The sequence below is a fragment of the Magallana gigas genome, chromosome 5 (assembly GCF_963853765.1).
Source record: "Magallana gigas chromosome 5, xbMagGiga1.1, whole genome shotgun sequence".
NCBI lineage: Eukaryota > Metazoa > Mollusca > Bivalvia > Ostreida > Ostreidae > Magallana > Magallana gigas.
In genome coordinates, this window is record NC_088857.1 from 51,012,028 (window position 1) to 51,030,887 (window position 18,860).

General features: G+C 33.3%; 1 protein-coding gene across 2 annotated transcripts in view; it reads right to left on the bottom strand.

The window, feature by feature from the left end:
- LOC105347367 (uncharacterized) overlaps positions 1-9,410 on the bottom strand; it is a 28,889-nt gene extending 19,479 nt beyond the window's left edge. Inside the window, exons 1-2 of one of the 2 annotated variants that reach the window (XM_011456416.4) lie at positions 9,260-9,410; positions 6,561-7,465 (exon numbers count right to left, since the gene is read on the bottom strand). In XM_011456416.4, the coding sequence (XP_011454718.3) occupies positions 6,561-7,443 (883 nt within the window). In that variant the 5' untranslated portion in view covers positions 7,444-7,465; positions 9,260-9,410. Of the gene's footprint in view, positions 1-6,560; positions 7,466-8,988; positions 9,093-9,259 lie in introns of those variants that run through there. The other variant, XM_066086248.1, reaches the window with a different exon arrangement.
- Positions 9,411-18,860: the final 9,450 nt, after the last annotated feature.

An 18,860-nucleotide genomic window follows, 5' to 3' on the forward strand; every position in this document is an offset into this window, starting at 1 on the left:
GGACTAACAGAGAATTTTTGAAACCTTTTTACAAAACAACATGATACCCCAAATCAAACTCCAAGAGTTCAGTTTGCTGGTTTATAAGATGTAAGAGCAGTTTGAGAAAGTAAAACGTGACAGACGGACGGACGGACGGAACAGGGTAACAACAATATACCCGAACTTTCTTTAGAAAGTGCGGGTATAAAAACACAGTAGAATTGATAAAAAATGGTATACCAGAAGCTAATACCAGTACATGTACTTTGACGCTGTTCGGTGGGTAATATTCGTTTGTAATTTACGAATTGAAATATTGACTGTTGCACTACAAGTACGGTAATAAACTCTCTCTCTCTCTCTCTCTCAAACTCTCTCTCTTTCTCAATTTGATAAGTGTTTATACCTATGAAAAATTTTTAATATTATATTATGACTTGATATGCAAATTTTTGATCTTGCACTGCCTAGATGTTATGTCATGTATTGGGATATGTCATACTTATTACACTGCATGGTCAGTGTATTTTTTACAGAAATACTATGCATATGTTAATGTAAACACAGCTATTACTAGTACATGTATGTAAACACAGCTAATAATTTTTTTTATTTATTTCAGCTCAAAACAGACTCTTGTTACCACATGGCTTTTACCGGTACCTGTTGATTCTTGTGGGTCAGCTCCTGAGATTAACCTGTCACCTCTATCCACATGCATATTCCTTGTGTTCTACAGACTATTTACCGGTAATTCAAATTAAATCCGATAATGCATGAACAATAATGGAACTTGAAGAAAGCATCATGCCATGTTGTGGTTTGTGTTTGATAAGAAATTATGAAAACAAAATTAAGGCTGTTTAAAGAAATTCAAAATTGCTGTGAAAAATTTTTTTTCAATAAAAGTATACAATTATGTTTCCTTTATTTTTTATTTCATAAAGATATTTAGATGTGTTTACATAATTGACCCCCCCCCCCCATTTAATTGTCTGCATTAAGATTACATGTAGGATATGTAAATGTACATTTGACTTTGAAATAACATCTGCTATGATAATTACTTTTGAAATGAACAAGAAACAACCTATTTCTACCTTTCTAAGGTATATATGCATAAAAAAGTAGAAAAACATGTCAAATTTGAACATTTTTCATTGAAATCAACTCTGTCTCCAGCTACCTGGGTGTGTTTGAATTTAATTCTAATTTAAGGCAGATGTCTAACTTGTAGGTTGTAACTTACTGTTTTAGCATGGTTAGAAGAAGACTAGAAATCAGAATAGATTAGATATTCACTAAATATGATTGTTAGCTTACTTTTTTCATGAAAACAAGAAATCACAAGCAGGACAGCTGTCTATTTGTTAATTAAAATGGTACAAATCATACAATAAACAAATAAAGATCCAATTTTAGAATCATTGATGATTGTTTTCAAATATGTGTGAGAAATGACTCAAGGAAATTGCCACACGTTTCATAAAATTAGGTAAAACATTTCAAACCATGACTTTTTATGAAAATCAAAAGATTGGGGGGGGTGGGGGGTATACATGTAAGGGTATTTCTAAGTGATGTGAAGCTTTTATCATGATTATATCATGTAGGCATATGTTGTATTGAATAAGGTTTCTTTTTAAAGGTGGTTGAACAAAAGTTGACCTGTAAAAGGTCAGGTAAATATGTTTTACTATGGAGAACCCTGTAAATCTGTGTTTACTAAAGGAAATTGGAAATGGTGGGTTCACTTAAATGGCCATATTTTTATTAAACCTCAATGGAATTGGCAATATGTGGTATTCTTTTTCTCAGAATTGCATTAGCTTTCTTATTCTAAGACAAACTGTCTTTTCATAAAAATGTTAGTGTACTTAGTTAAAGATACAAGGAACAGTTTTGGATAAAGTACCGTCAATATTTTTGTAAAATTGAGAGTGACTGTACTTGAAGGTTTATCATTGTTGCGTAGATTCATGAAATGAATTTTAATGATTACCAATAGTTAGAGGGATATCTCTTGTTGGAATTGGTAAGCAATATTAAGGCCCCTAATTTTAAGTACATGAGAAGCAGAAATAAATTGTGAAACTTGCGGCTATGACAGATATGTTGACTTTACAGTGAAATTGAAGGTTACAAACGGGAGGTTATATAACATGAAATGTTGGTGGATGGGATATTATATGCCTATTTAGTATTTACTGGGTATGAGGACAATAGCAAGTTTATTGTCCCCCAAGACAGCAACTATTTAATGAGGCAAAGCCAAGGGAAATAGTTGCTGTGGAATGGGACAATAAACTTGCTATTGTCCGAATAGTCAGTTAATTGGTATTTCATTATACAGAAAACTTTATTTGTCAGGGATGCAGAATTTCTTGATGATAAACAAAGTAGAGTTAAATCAAACTTTGTATTTAATGCGGCGATCTTATTAGGTCAGAGGTGTTCCGAGTTTAAGGTGATATGGGACACTTCCATGTTGTGACGTATTGTTTATCGAAATAAACAATAAAATAAAGTGTAATTATATAAGTACATGTAGTTTCTTTTCAAAAATGGTCACCTAACTCCTTAGCACAGTGGGTTAGAGGGTTTACTAGGAACCTGTTAGTCATGAGTTCGAATCCCGCTGGGGTTTTTACAATTTTTACCTTTTCAAATATTTTTAAAAGCTATTTTTTGGTTAAATATTGTAAAATTTGAAAATTCTAAACCGGTGAAAAGTTTTCAATTATATAGTACTTTAATCCACATTAATATCGACAGATGTCCCATACCACCTTAAAAAGGAGGGAAATCAAATTCTGCTGATGAATGGTTTTGATGACTATTCACCATGGACAGATAGCATGGATACTATTTTAAATTAGATAAAAAGGCATGTTTATGCGGGCGCCTTCTAGTGATCAATTTGTCCGTCTGTCCATCTGAGATGGCTTGACAGGAGCATAGCTTCTCTCCCCTTGGCCCAATCTGGCTCATACCTCATCCACAGGGTTCCTTTGGTTGAAGGATGTGCAGTGACCTTGAACCATGTTTTTAGTATAAGGTTAAGGTCATAGCAGAATTATATATATAAAATCCTTGTCTGGGGCATATCTTTTTTCCCTTTGGTCCAATCTGGCTAATACTCACAGAGTGTCTCTATGGTTAAACGATGTGCAGTGAACTTGCATGAAATTTCTAGGTAACGGGTGAAGATCATATCGGATCATGCAAAAATCCTTTTTTGAGAGCATATATAATTTCTACTAACCCCTATTTGGCTCAGACTTCACATAAGCAGAGCTTTTGAGTAAAGGGTGAAAGGGTGTGTAGTGACCTTGAACCTATTTTCAGTGAAAAGAAACTGTGAAGGTCATACCAGAATAATATTTTTAAAAATCCTTGTCCGGAGTATATCTTCTATCTCTTTGCTCCATTCAGCCTCATACTTCACCCACATGATGCCTTTGTTCAAAATATATGCAATGACCTCGAATGATATTTGTAGATGAAGAGTCAAGGTCATATCAGATCACACAAAAATCCATATTTTAAGAGCATAGATATACTCTCCTTTTAGCCCCTATTTGGCTAATATTTTACCTTTACAGAGTTTATTGGTTAATGGCGTGCAGTGACCTTGAACCAAGTCTGTCAATGTGAAGGTCATAGCAGATCTTTTTAAAATTAGTTTTAAATAGTCGATTATTTTCCAAATATGCTTAATCTTGGTCAGATTGAACAAAAATGCATGTATGTTAGGGGGAATGAAATTGAATTAAAAGTTCTATGCCAGCTGGAAAAATTTCAAGTTATAGGTCAAGGTCAAAGCAGAATTCTCTGAAATAACATAAGCGGGGCCCTTTGAAATGTTCACCATTTCAATGTTGTCTGGTTCATAGTAATTTTACATAGAAAATATTCACAGAGGTACAGTAAAGTAAACTTTACATCTGACAATTAATGACGCAACGAGCACACAGTACGAAAGGTCAACCTTTTGAAAAGCAGTGAAGAGGAAAAGTTGCTCAGAATTATGTTTTAAACAAAATTGATTTTTTACATCAATTTTAATTTTGCATTCTGGGTTAAGAAAAAATATGTTAGTTCAAGGTAAAGTAAACTTGTACCTAAAATGAAGTCAAATTTGTTAAGACGTACTTAAACACATTGTTTTCTTTTTTTGTTAAGTTGTTCTTGAAATGGTTAAGGGTTTTTGGTTAAGTCGTACTTAAAAACATTCGGATCATGTTAAGTTGTACCAAGAATCACTCGATTTTTTTTTATCATTTTGTACTTAGGTTTCTTTGTTTCTAGATTAAGAACTCTGCTTCTTAGACGTACTACTAGCGTTGCTTTCGACATTAGCGGAAAACCCACTCGTTGCTTTGCAACGAGCTTTGCTCTAGTTTATGTTTATATTCATATAACTAAACAAGTACATCCTCGAGGAAGTCATTGTGAATAGTGAGTTTATGTATGACTGGTCGTTATGGGAGTTTACTGGCAAATCAACAATTAGTCTGATTTCACACTGTTTGACAGGATTAAAAAGACTTCCTGACCAGTACAAACTGAATCAAGTCCATTATATTAGTAAATGTACTAGTCTTATTTTATACAATAATCATTTTATAAGCACAGAGAGGAAGGTTCATGAGCACATAAATGTACAATGTAAAATGTATATTGCTACTGGTATATACAAAGTAACCTTAATGTGTCGGATGTCGACCCACAGGTTATTCTAATAAAATAGTTGTTGTCATCTTGACATGCAATACATGTACTGGTATTAAACATTTTGAACTGCACTACAGATCAAACAAAAGGTACTGCAAGCAAGCTCACAAATGATTACCCCCGCTAAGAAAAATATAACTCAGGTATTTCTCTATTGAAAAGTATTGGATGCACCATTTTTCTTAAAGTGTCCTTGAACTTGCACAAATGACCAAAGCTCAAAGTCGGGACATATTAACAGGTCACAAGCAATCTTTGTGAAAAAATTTAGCTCTTATCATGATACAGTCTATACAGGAATTATGCATCTTTTGAGCAATGCATGTTTAAATTATGTGAAATAAGACTTTGCAATGTATCTCCATAAGAAAGGTATAGAGCACATACAAATTACAGGTACACAAATTATGAACCTTTTCTTACAGTGACCTTTAATTAACCTGCCCAAATGACCTTGGGTCAAATCGTAACAAACCCTCAGGTCATAAGTAATCTTTAGGTGAAGTAAGAACTTCCAATGTTCTCCATAACAATGGTATAGAGCAGACCCAAATTATGAACTTTTTCTTCCAGTGACCTTGAACTTGCCCAAATGGCCTAGGGTCAAAATCATGACACACCCTCAGGTCATAAGAAATCTGTGTGAAGTAAGAACTTCAAATGTTCCTCCATGAGAAAGATATGGACCAGACACCATTGCACAGACAGATTGACAGACAGATGGATGGATGGATGGACAGATGGACAAGATGATACCTAAGTAACCCCCCCCCCCCCCAAACTTTGTTTGGTTGGGGTATGCACATATCTTAACATTAGTTAAACTTCAGAGCACTCATAGCTAGAATATTGGAATAAATTGTGTTATAGAGTTCAATATTTTATTTCTGTCAAGCATCCAACCTATAGTCATTAACTCTGAATTAAATGAGGTTCTTCATCTTGTCATTTCAAAGCAACCTGTGTATCATTTGTATGACTGGTTTCTATACTTTACATAGTATAGTCTATATTCTACAGGGTTTTAAGTCAATGAAAATTTCAAACTGAATATATGATGACCTTAACATTTGATCTTGAATATAAATATAGTTCTTTCCCAGACAATGGCAATAAATGTTTAAATGACAACTGATTGTACAGTTGAAAGAGAAATCTTCGTCATGAAGAATAGGCGAGAAAAAGAAAAATTCTTCATCACAAAGACTGCATTCTTAGCGAGAAATTGGGACATTTGATTGGCTGAATTACTGGGTTATGTTCTAAATAAGACTAAAACATTTCAAATAAAGTGGTGATATTGACCATTCTTCCTTGAAATTATAATCCTGTTGCCATGAGTTAACCCAGTACTGAGAATGATCATCCTTATATGAACTTAACAGTACAATTTTATTACCTTCAGAATGTTTTCAGACACATAGTGGATGTGTGTGGTAGGGGGAGGGAGGGTCAGGGACAGAGTGGGGAGGGGTCTGTTTGTCAATCTAAGACAAAAGATTCACAAGTCACTTCCAGCTTAGAAACAATTTTGATTCATTCTGTATATCTCATTAACAATTACTATACTATGATATAATAGTGTCCTTAGCAACAATTACCTAGCCCAATGTAGATATTGTAAATGAAGTTTCATAAAATCACTGCATGGAATTTTACAGTTTATTGTTAATGTCATGATGATTCTTCTAAATTTCATGCTTACTGCATGTGTGAACCAAAGATCACATGGTTCTAGATGCATTATTTCAAAATTTTCTTTAAATTCCAAGGAAAATTTTTTATACCATAAACAAAGTGAAATTCAAGAAATATTCACAATCTACATTAATTTTAATTACCTGTGTCATCATCTGAGGAATCCTCTGAATTCTCCATAGAGTGATCAGTCACATTCCCCTGTGGTTTAGGACTGTTTCTGTCCGACTCCACGTTTGGACCGTCTGTATTACACACGCCGTCTGTTATACAGCCATTGAAGTGCCCGACACTGGAATTACCACTCTGTTCTTTGTGTTTCTCTTGAGTTTCATCAATAATCAGAAGTTTATTGAAAATTTTATCTTCATTTCCCGGTCGAGGAATTCCACTCTCACGACCGTCGCCATTAAGTTCCCCTTCCGTCTCTGTTAAGAAATGGAAGATATCACTCACAACCTCGACTGGACGTCCAATTGTCGGTTCAGCCTCTGTTTGACAAGAACCAGACACCATGTGATTCGTCTTTGTCTCATCCTTGCCCACTTTTGAGGACTTTTTCCTCATCAAAACCTTTCCATCTTCTGAACAATTTTCCTTATCAAACAAGGAGTAAGAATTGTCAGAAGCACCACTTGAGTTCAATTTTTGACTCGATTCTTCAACTTTTATCTCTTCTTTCGTGGAAACCTTTCTATCATTTCTCATATGTCCATTGGCCTTTGAGTCTGGAGAATTACAATGATTTTTTAAACAGTTTATGGGATCATTTTTAGTTACTGTTTTTAAGTCATGTTTCTGACTGTTTGGATCAGAAGAATGTTCATCCATCTTCAAACATCCATCACAACCGTTTCTATGGTGGTTTCCAGGAAGTCCTTTGTAGGCATTAACCACACCGTTAGGAGCCCTGCCACTAGGAAAGTCTTCAGTTTTGGTTTCATCAAATACTGTACCTTGCTGATATTCCTTGAGAAAGGCGAATGCCTCACTAATGCGTGATGAGCCATGAGCTGTTTCTGCCATTGCCGAGTATTACATGGTCAAACTGGAATTCAGGAAACAAAATTCTGTAACTGTATGTTTCTAAGCAGTAATAAAATTCTCAAATGTAAACATAAAAAAATCTGAGGACATCTTCATGCATTTATTTCAATTACAATTCCTTTCATACTTAAAATGAAACTTGTTAATGAATCACTTTGGTAAAGGTTTAGGTACATGTAAATATGTGATTTAAATATGTACATTCCTTTTAAGTGGAATTTTAATTGAAGGAAATGGCTTTATTTCACTTATGTAATTGAACCTCTGTGCATCCTCCATTGGGGATAAATAAATGTTGATTAATTGCTATACTAGTACCTGGTATATAAATGATTTTTGTGGTCCTCAAAACAGATATAATGCTAACAAATACTTATAAATTATCATGGATTTATATCACTAAAATCACTTGGTGATTTATTTGCATCAGATAATACACTAAAAGGTCAAATTATGTCTATGTTTGAACTTTGATCTGATGAAAATAAACATTCAGAAAGTAGCAAACCAAACTTCTATCATATAGACAGATTATACCAACATGTCATCAGTAAAAGAGAGTAAACCACAGTATGGTGATCTGGAGTGTCAGATTATACCATCATGTCATCAGGAACAGAAATAAGTTAACCACAGAGTGTTGATCTGGAGTGTCAGTTCATACCATCATGTCATCAGGAACAGAGAGTAAACCACAGAGTGGTGATCTGGAGTGTCAGTTCATACCATCATGTCATCAGGAACAGATAGAAGTAAACCACAGAGTGGTGATCTGGAGTGTCAGATCATACCATCATGTCATCAGGAACAGAGAGAACTAAGCCACAGTGTGGTGATCTGGAGTGTCAGATCATACCATCATGTCATCAGGAACAGAGAGTAAACCACAGAGTGGTGATCTGGAGTGTCAGTTCATACCATCATGTCATCAGGAACAGATAGAAGTAAACCACAGTGTGGTGATCTGGAGTGTCAGTTCATACCATCATGTCATCAGGAACAGAGAGAAGTAAACCACAGAGTGGTGATCTGGAGTGTCAGATCATATTATCACTTCATTGATTTAACAGAAAAGCAAGTCCCTGTTTTATATTATAATTTTAAAAAATTTAAAGAATGAAATTAATTTCTAAGACTTGATAATTTTTTATTCATTATTATTGACCACCTATCCATGTCCAGAGCTATGGGAGATTAGGGATGAAGGATCAATTCCCCTAAAAAATTAAATTTACTGGTATAACATTCACACTAAAAAATTATGAGAAATAAAAATAGGACCCACCCCTACCCATCCCACACCTCCCCGCCAACAAAATTTTCTCTTGACCCCCACCACCACTGAAAAAGTTTGGGATCCGTGCATTCCATGTATTTATTCAATCAATAATGAAATTTACCGGTAGAATGTCAACAAATCCATTTATGGGGAAAACGTTTTTATTCAGTGTTTGATTGAAGAAATATAGCAGTACCGAAGCATAACGTTCAATGATACAGGGAATAATAACAAAATACATCAACCTATGAACACATTCTATTTCTTCAAGACATGGCTGATCAGGAGGTCCTGGGCCCAATTAAGCACAGTATTTCGAACGATATCATCCATCTTGCTTTACTTTTAGACTAACAGACGTATTATAAACACTTAAGGGAAAATGTAAACAAAAGAGAAATCATTTCCATAAACTGTTAGAACATATATAGTCTACATATTATCTAATCAGTTCTAATCAAATATGGTCATTTGTATACAAAATGTCGTTAATAAAAGCCTAATCCCCGTTCCTACCTCTTTCGTTTTCCAACTGAGTGATTCGTCGTCTGTCGATTAAATCGAGCGAGCTTCCTGGTTTTATTTGGAATGTTTATTCATCTTTTTAACATTATAGATTAAGGGAACCAGTTTCGCAAGTGGAAAAATCAATTTCACGAGCGAGAAAAGGACTAAAAAAAACCCCTATCGCTATACTGTATAATGTCGTGTGTCTCAATGGATTTTGCATCGCTATAACTTCAGAAAACATAACATCACAGTCCCTTGATTTATTAAATCGCGATTGACTTTTGTAAATATAAATTGTTCGTTCAGTATTTAATAGGAGCTATACCTTAAAATGAATATGAGTTTATCAAATAATCGCCAATTCTTACAGCCTATGCAAAGCATATATATTTTCTGCCAAATTGTTTTCCTATTTTGATCCTTCATCAGTAAATTTATACCACGATCTTAAGTATTGATTCTATCATATGTCATTTTTTTTACTCATATCTTTTTCCTGTATGACAATGTACATGAAAGTATTTTTCTACCGATTTATATTTTTGTGCATTCTATAAATCTATGTTTCCCTTATGCAAAACTATTTGGTTTGACAGAATAAACTGAACTTGAGCTTGCCTATTAGAGCGTGCACTTTTTTATCCACTAAAAAGGACAAGAGCGAACAAGGCCTTACAAATCCCCCGTACCCACTTTGACTTTGAAATGGCATATGAACATATACAAAATCTTTACATTTGAAACTGTGCATCAGTACATGAACATATTGTGCGCCCCGGTTCTTTAGGTGTATGTGAAAACATATAATTTAAGTCTGAAGTTCAACTGGCATACATGAGACTTCTAAGAAACAGTTCAGTTATATTTTGAAGTAACTTACGCCAACTCTTTATTTTAACCAATAATGTTAATAATTAAACTAAGCAGCGATAGTAACAAATTTTTAAGGTACATGAGATGGCACAAAAAGTTGAAATAGAAAAGAATACGTCCATATATCCTACCTCACCACCACTTTCCTGAAACGCGGACTTGACGTAGACAAGGTAAAAGAAGTTGCGGTTTAAATAAGCTAAAAATGGGAAACCAAGCGGCATAGGCGAGTTGCATTAGAATAACGCAGTAATTAACGTTCTTTATGAATTGTTTTCACTATGTTGAGGAAAGCAATTAGATCTATATCCCCGGTATTAAAAGACCAAAATTCTGATCTAGGAATCCAAATGAACTATTTAAGGAATAAGGAATCATTCTTTATAGAATTATGAGGTGATAATTTCGGTCGGGGCGTGGTCAAATCCAGCGCAACCAATACCGTGTTTCGGTTACTAGTATGTTATAAGACACGCCTATTTTGTGTCGCTTAGTTTTTTGTGCAATTATTTGGTTGTAGGCTTCAAAATTGATTCGTATATCAATCACAGACAAAGACAGCTGAAATTGTTAATATAAAGGTATTGGTATTGTACCCGTTGTGGCCAAAGTGTTTAGCTCTATATTGAAAAACAGACTAACGGACTATCTCGAAGACAAAGATATTCTTGTCGACGAATAAATTGAATTCAGAAAAAAACCAGTTCTTGTGAAGACCATGTTCTTACTTTAAATAACGTCATACAAAACAGCTAGGAACATTTATTGATTTACACAATGCGTTTGACACGTTCGATCACGACCTCTTCGAGTATTGTCAATTACAAAATGGCCTGGACGGAAATTTTTATAACATAATTAAAACATTATATAAAAACACTGAGTCACGTGTAAGGATAGGAAGCAACCTGACAGAGAGGTTCCCTTGCAATTCAGGAGTCCGACAAGGAGATAATCTTTCACCTACATTATTTGCGTTATTTATAAACGACTTGGCTATAAAAATCATTGCGCAAGGGTATCCAAATCGAACATAGTGTTACAGTCCATATACACTAAACGGATATAAGCCTACTACATACTATACGCAGATGATATTGCGCTCATCGCGGGAACGGAATCTGATATGTAAAACAATTCTAGACTTGGTGACAGAATAGTGCAACAACTGGAACCTCCAAATAAACATCAACAAATCAAGAGTCATGCACTTCAGAAAGCGTAAAATGAAACAAAGCCCGGTTATCTTTTAATCAGGAAATAACGCTCTCGATTATGTACCCTCTTACAAATACTTAGGAGTCATCTTTGACGAAAATAGAGATTTTAAAACCAACGCGGAAAACCTGGCTAAATCTGGAGGACGAGCTTTGGGTTCAATTATCTCAAAAATACATTTTTTAAAGGATATCGGTTTTAACACATACAAAATTTTATTTCACAACTGAGTCACTCAAATAAAAGACTATTGTAGCGGAGTATGGGGACACCAAACATCGCACAAGATCGACATGGTACAGGACCGCGCAACTCTACACTTCCTAGGAGTCCATCGAATGACCCCCCTCATGGCAGTTCGATGCGAATGTTGATGGACAACTTCAAGCGGCACGAAACAAACATGGTTCGACTTTGGAACCGTCTTATGGCAATGGACGACGACCGAATTACCAAAAAGGTTTTTCTGTGGGACCGATCACTATGTGGTGAACGAAGTTTGATATCTATTTTAGATGATGTAGTTTTACTAACAGCTTATGAAAATATGCACCCATGTAATATAACTTATTTTATCGACATACAGCCAAATGATATCCAAATACTCCTAAATTAAGAACACACCAACATTTAAAGGAAAAATTTTTGCGTACAAAACTATATTTCAATTAATATTCCTAAACATGTTAGATCATCAATGGCACAGTTCCGGTGTGGGGTACTGCCGCTGAGGATAGAGACCGGACGATTTCGGGGGAACCTGTCATTGAGCGCATGTGTAAATTCTATTTTTGGGCGAAATAGAGGACGAATTCAACTTTCATCTAAAATGTACTCTATATAACAATCTCAGAAGTGAACTTTATCAAAGTGTTAATTTTCCAAATAATTCATATTTATCTCAAGACAACCCAATTCAAACTCTAAATCTATTAACAGTGACTTATAGGTTCAATGGGCCGGGTGTTTGATTTATGTAGAACCATTTTAACAATGCCTTTAACTTTCTGTAGGGTGTAGCTATTTATTCCTTATCATATCAAATAAAAAATGACGTGGTTTCATGCGAAATATGCATCGATTGCGAAGTCTTAGCTCAAAAGCCAGACAAATCTAGTTGGTTTCAAAGAGCCATGGCAATGAAATAGACAGGCCTACGTCACATTGTTGTCTGACACAACCATCCAAAGTCCAAGCTCTAGTTAAAATGGTTCCAATTGTTTACTTATCAATCGTAAAAGATACACGTGACATTATGACAAAGGATTTACTTACTTACTTAATTTACCCATGTGCAATATGAATTATCAATCATATATATCCCCCACCATATTTGTGATATCAAGTTTTATAATGCATGAAGGGAGTAAACCTAACGATCAAAAGCACACGGAATATTGGGAGATTAAATAAATGTTTTGTGGATTTTGTTTATTCCTTGTCAATCTCCTTTCTTGAGGCTGCTCAATGATACAGGCAAGACACTTCAACGTTAACACGCATAGGTATACATTATGAACATTATCTCCAGCCGGAAGTTCCTAGTCTGTGTATGAAATAAAAATCGGATGCGTGAAAGCATTGTTTTACCTTAATTTGTTTTGGATCAACATTCACCGTACCGATACAACGTTTGAACCCGCGTGACAAAGAGTTTTTTCAAGTTAAACAATATTTGCTTAGAAAACAATAATTTTTTCAATGCTTCCTTGTAAATTAGATTTCTTTACCGATTAGAAAACTGAATAGACTGCCCAGCTTGCATTGAATGTTATATAATTTATTTCTGGTTGTAACACGCTTTCTGATTGGTTGAAAAATTTATTTTATATCGTATAAAGAATGTTGCCTACGTCATAGTAAAACAAACATCAAAAACGTATCAATCCGCCTGACGTTACGTTTGAATTTTGTACAATTTGATGTCATTTTATAGATCAAATGACCGTTTTTATCAACAATTGATAACAAATAAATTAAATTATTAAGGAATGAATTAAATATTTTTTAGTTTTATACGATATAAAATGGTTTGGAACAGTTTACCCTTTTTTAATAAACCGCTTCGCGGTTTATAAAGCGTAAACTGCCCCAAACCATTTTATATCGTATAAAACTAAAAAATATTTAATTCATTCCTTAAGTAAACAATTTTAATATTGGCAAAATATTGAGTAGATGGTGTAAGGACTAAGAATATGTATTTCTGATTGTCTGAGCGAATATTTCAAAGCTGAACAGTTGTAGTGTGGACTTAAAATGTCGGATTCAGGGTCTTTCTTATATATATTTTTTTCAATATCGAGTAGTTAAAACTGCTTTATCAAATAAAAGGGTAAAAAAAAAATGATTTTTTTTTAAATTTCATCAAGGCGGGTGTCTTTGCTGACTTGACTTCAAGTCTTTGATTTTACAGCCTGAAATAATATCTTAATTTTATGATTTCTTGTCAATTAAATATTCATGACAAGGGATGATGAAAAAGTTTACAAAGATTTCATTTTTGTCCAAAAGATTCTATAGATTCAATATCTATTATAATTAGTTGTCTAATATTTGATAATTTTCTATTAACACTATACAGAATTGTAAGTACGTAAACCGGCTCGTGGAAATCTAACAATGGTGTTTAAAGAAATGTCATGTAAATTATCAATATTATTCAAAAAATATTGAAAAGTCACAAAACTTACTTATCTAAGGCTGATAATCAAACTTTGTAATAAACTAGAATTATTAAGACCTCTTTCTGGATTATAATTATGCAAAGGATAATTAGCTACCTGATATTTACGATTTCTTTATCTTCCATCCATACCCATTATGCAGTCGGATATGGTTAGATTTTTTATTAAAACGAAATATACGAATATTTTAAAGCAATATGCATGGTCAACGAGCACAGGTCGCAAACAAGTCATAAAAGACCGAGCAATAAGAGGAAGTTCTTAGTCGGATTGTGAAATAAAGTTCGGATGCGAAAAAGCATTGTTATACCTTAAAATTTGTTTCAGCTCAGTATTTACTACATGTATAAAGGTATAACGTTCAGAGACAATTTTTTTGAGATTTAAGCAATATCTGCTCGTTCTAAAACATTGTTTAATTAATAAATATTTTGCTTAATAGGATATATTTAAAGACTTTTTAAAACTCTACTGGTACTGTACCATTTATCGGCTAAGACCAGTTATTGGCTAAACTGAGAGTTCGGGTTTATAGCACGCGACAATCCAAGGTTTTTTAATTCAGTCGTCTTTTTCGAATAAAGAAAAGTAAGTTTGCTTGAAAACTTTCTTGAATATGTTTTATACATGAGCTTAAACGATCATTGTTTACCACTGATTTTACATCTTTGCGCTTTCAGCAGTGGGGGAAGTGACGTAATAAGTTAAAAATAAAATATTACCTCTTTGTGATACGTTATTATATCCCTTCTTTGATTTGACATATAAAATCAATACATTTAACATGTAATATGTTTTACGGTGCGACCGTTGGGGAGAGCGCAGCAGGTGATCAAAAATGAATTATGATAAATCAATAAAAATTAAAGTAGTGACGGAAAGTAAATGAATTTGAATGCAAAATAGAATAAATATACATATTTTTCCAGTAAATTTTCATTATGCATGTCATAATTCATAAGAATTTTTATTTATATATATACCAATCTGATTAAAATCAGATCTTTGTAACGCTCCGAAATTCTGATAGTCGCTGAACAAAGCGACATCAGAATTAGTCGGAGCGGATCAAAGATCTGATTTTAACAGATTGTTTATATACTGGTCGCACGCCATCGTCGGAATTAGAATAAAACGTTCAAGTTTTGTCTTCGGAGAGTTACGTGATTCCGATTTTTTTTAATTTCTTCTTTCATTGTTCATTAATTAAATTCATATGAATGCCGCTGTAATAAAATTAAATATTTTAATAAGTATCTAAAAAATCAGTTCATTGACGTTAATGTTTTTATTTTCCATCTGATAATTTGCTAAGACATACATAGAACAAGTCGTGTTTCTTGATTGAAGCACTACCGAAACTCATCTGGTTTCTTTTTTAATTTCTTTTAATTCAAATTCCCGTCTATTGAAACACTGGAACTTATTTAATCGAGCCCAGGGCAATAAACATCGATAAGTACCAGTCAATCAATGATCGAACTAACTTTTTAAAAACAAAATGGCTGCCAATATGGCGGCGCCCAGGGCTGGAAGAAATTTTTTTTGGCCTTAGTACCCCTGATTCAACTTTCATTTTTCACTGATTTTCTTATATATACGTGTTACCATTAATCCTCGCTGCGCTCGGTATTATTTTGTTGTTTTTTTTTTTAAAAATGTACTTACATAACGTGAAACAAGCTTATCTTTTAAAAAGATTGGTGAGCTAGCGCTGTAGCAATCATAAAACACAGAAGCAGATTTCTAAAACATTGGTTTAAATTTCTGAATCGATTAATTAACAATAGGAAGGCACAGTGGTGTACTGGAATTGTGCTGGAGTGGGGTCTTAATTTAAAATTGTGAATTTAGAGTGGGCTTCACGTCGGCAATGGCATAGCTCATTGGCCGTGCCTTAATCATTATGTATCTACTGTAATTTCAATTTCGAGGTGAAATTTTTCAGGAACCATTGGTACTGTTTTGTAGCAATCGTATCTTCTAGGGCCTTTCCGGCAACTCGGAAAACATATCCGAAGTTGTCTTCCGAGCTTGAAGGAATTAAAGATAAAGCTAGCTACATGTTATTTATTATAATATTGAAAATAACTTTGTATTTATTTATAAGACCGAAGCTACTGTTACTTTTTGACATTAACGATAAAACACAGAACTTCACTTGAAGATGATAAAACGAAATTCAAATGGTACAGTTTATCTACAGTAGCACAGTATTCCCAGAATCCCCTACAATGGAGGCGAGCATGCGTATTCCAGTGAAAAGGACTAACGTAGTAGCTAGCGCTCGAGAGCGCTAGCAATAAATTGTGTATCAATCCACTTTTATAGTTTTCGAGTTATCTCTCTTTTGAATGTATTGTGGAAAATGTTCAAGTTCAAAAGGAGCCAAATTTAAAAAGAAAACTGTTTGAATTAAACGATGGCTGATGATGGAACACAAAGAAGTGTGGGTGAGACACTTTAAAAGACACATAAATTTATTTACCTATGTGCATTTAATACATCACTAGACTATAGGCCTATCGCCAATATTCGCTGTTTGGTTTTGAATCATTGCTAGGCCTAAATAACCAGTGTGGTGTTGGCAATTTAATCAAAATCTTGTTATATTTAACCAATTTTCCTTCCATAGAAAAATATTAATGGACATTCTTATTAGAAATAATAATATTATTATAAAATATTATTCAACATTAAACGCGTCAGTGAACTTCACATTATGGAACGCGAAATTAACATATAATATATATTCAAATATTTGTACCTATCTTCAAATAATTGTACCTATCTTCAATTCAATTGTACCTATCTTCAATTCAATTGTACCTATCTTCAAATTGAATTAGAGATAGGTACAATTCAATTATACCTATGTTTAATTCATTTGAAGATAGGTACAATTGAATTGAAGATAGGTACAAATGCAATGAATTGAAGATAGGTACAATTGAATTAAAGAAAGGTACAATTGAATTGAACCTATCTTCAATTACTAAAATATTGACAATAATGAACACTCCCTGTATAGTACGTCATTTCCGTTACGTCACAACTGGCGCGAAATAAAATCGGGATCGGGATGATAAAATAGGCAATATGATTTTGTCAACTTTTCGAAAGATTGAGCCTTAAAACAAACAAAAACTCATAATAATTGTTACCGCTTTAATAAATAGAGTGATTATCAACTGAATTATACATTCTTTGATAAAATTATAGAAAAAAATAAAGCCAGTTTTTTATTTAGGTATATAGTGACCCTAACTTCGTCACTACCCTAACTCCGTCACTTTTGGGGTATTCGGGTATACATGTTTTTTGCTTACTTATTGATATACATGTATATTTTAATAAGTAAATGATGCCTTTTGCAAATATATATTGCCCACACATATATATATATATATATATTTATTTCTTCTTTCATCTTCGTTGTTGCTGCTTCCCTCGTTTCCCTCCATGTTGAAATGTCTTCAAGGGAGCGTTCATTATTTTCAACAATACACAAAACGAATTGAACCTAGGTATAATTGAATTGTACCTATCTTCAAATCCTTTGTAGATATGTCTGAATTGAACCTATCTTCAAATCAATTGTACCTATCTTTAAATGAACTTTACCTATCTTTAATTGAATTGAAGATAGGTATAATTCATTTGTACCTAGGTATAATTCATTTGTACCTAGGTATAATTCATTTGTACCTAGGTATAATTCATTTGCACCTAGGTATAATTATTTACACCTATCTTCAATTCAATTGTACCTATCTTCAAATAATTGTACCTATCTTTAATTCAATTGTACCTATCTTCAAATGATTTGAAGATAGGTACAATTAATTGAAGATAGGTACAATTATTTGAAGATAGGTACAAATATTTGAATATATGTTAATTTGGCGTTCCATATTATGCACTAATTAGGCCTATTAAATCAACATCTTCATTTTTACTTTAAACTATTGTTACATGTATGTGGATACTACATAGATGATCTAAACATATTAAATGAACAAGAGTCATAGTCGTTTTATACAATTTTATTGATCAAAACAAACTCATTTATGTTCAAGAATAAATTCAACATATAACATTAAATCTCAAATTACAGCTAAAAGTTTCTCCAAAGATCTTTAGTCTGACCTCACAAGGGGCATAATTCAAACTACATTTTGCAGAGTATAAAATCAACCATCTGGGTTTTCGGTCCACTATGCTCCCCATAAACGTTTATGGGGAGCAAAGTGGACCGAAAACCCTTGGCTAGCGAAGATGAAAATCAACATGAACACGAATTTTTACTATGTTATTATCACGAAGCCGATAACTGGTACAGTATATCGATACAGTAATGATGCAGAATAATTAACACATCTGTATTTAATATTACGTAAAATGGTAGAAATAGAATATTTCCTCAAGGCGGGAGCTTCTGGTGAAATGACTTCAAGCATTTGATTAAAAACATTCGTAATTCTATTAACACTATGCAGAAACGTGTGTATTTAAATTCGTGGGAATCCAGCCATGATATTTAAAGAAATGCGATTTCAATTAACAATAATCTAGCATTCAAAAGTCACAAGACTTGATTATAAAAGGTTGATAATTAACAGTTGTAATAAACTAGAATTCTCGTAAACTAAATGATTATCGCTGAAATTATTATATAATTTTGATCTATATAAGTAATTTTATTTGCCTATCTTGCGTGCTTTAAGAACTTAACGACAAATAATTTTTTTTTTTCAGTGATACACTAAGTATAGGATATAAAAACATTTAATTCATCAAAGTTATAATTTTAACGAGTTATCATGAAA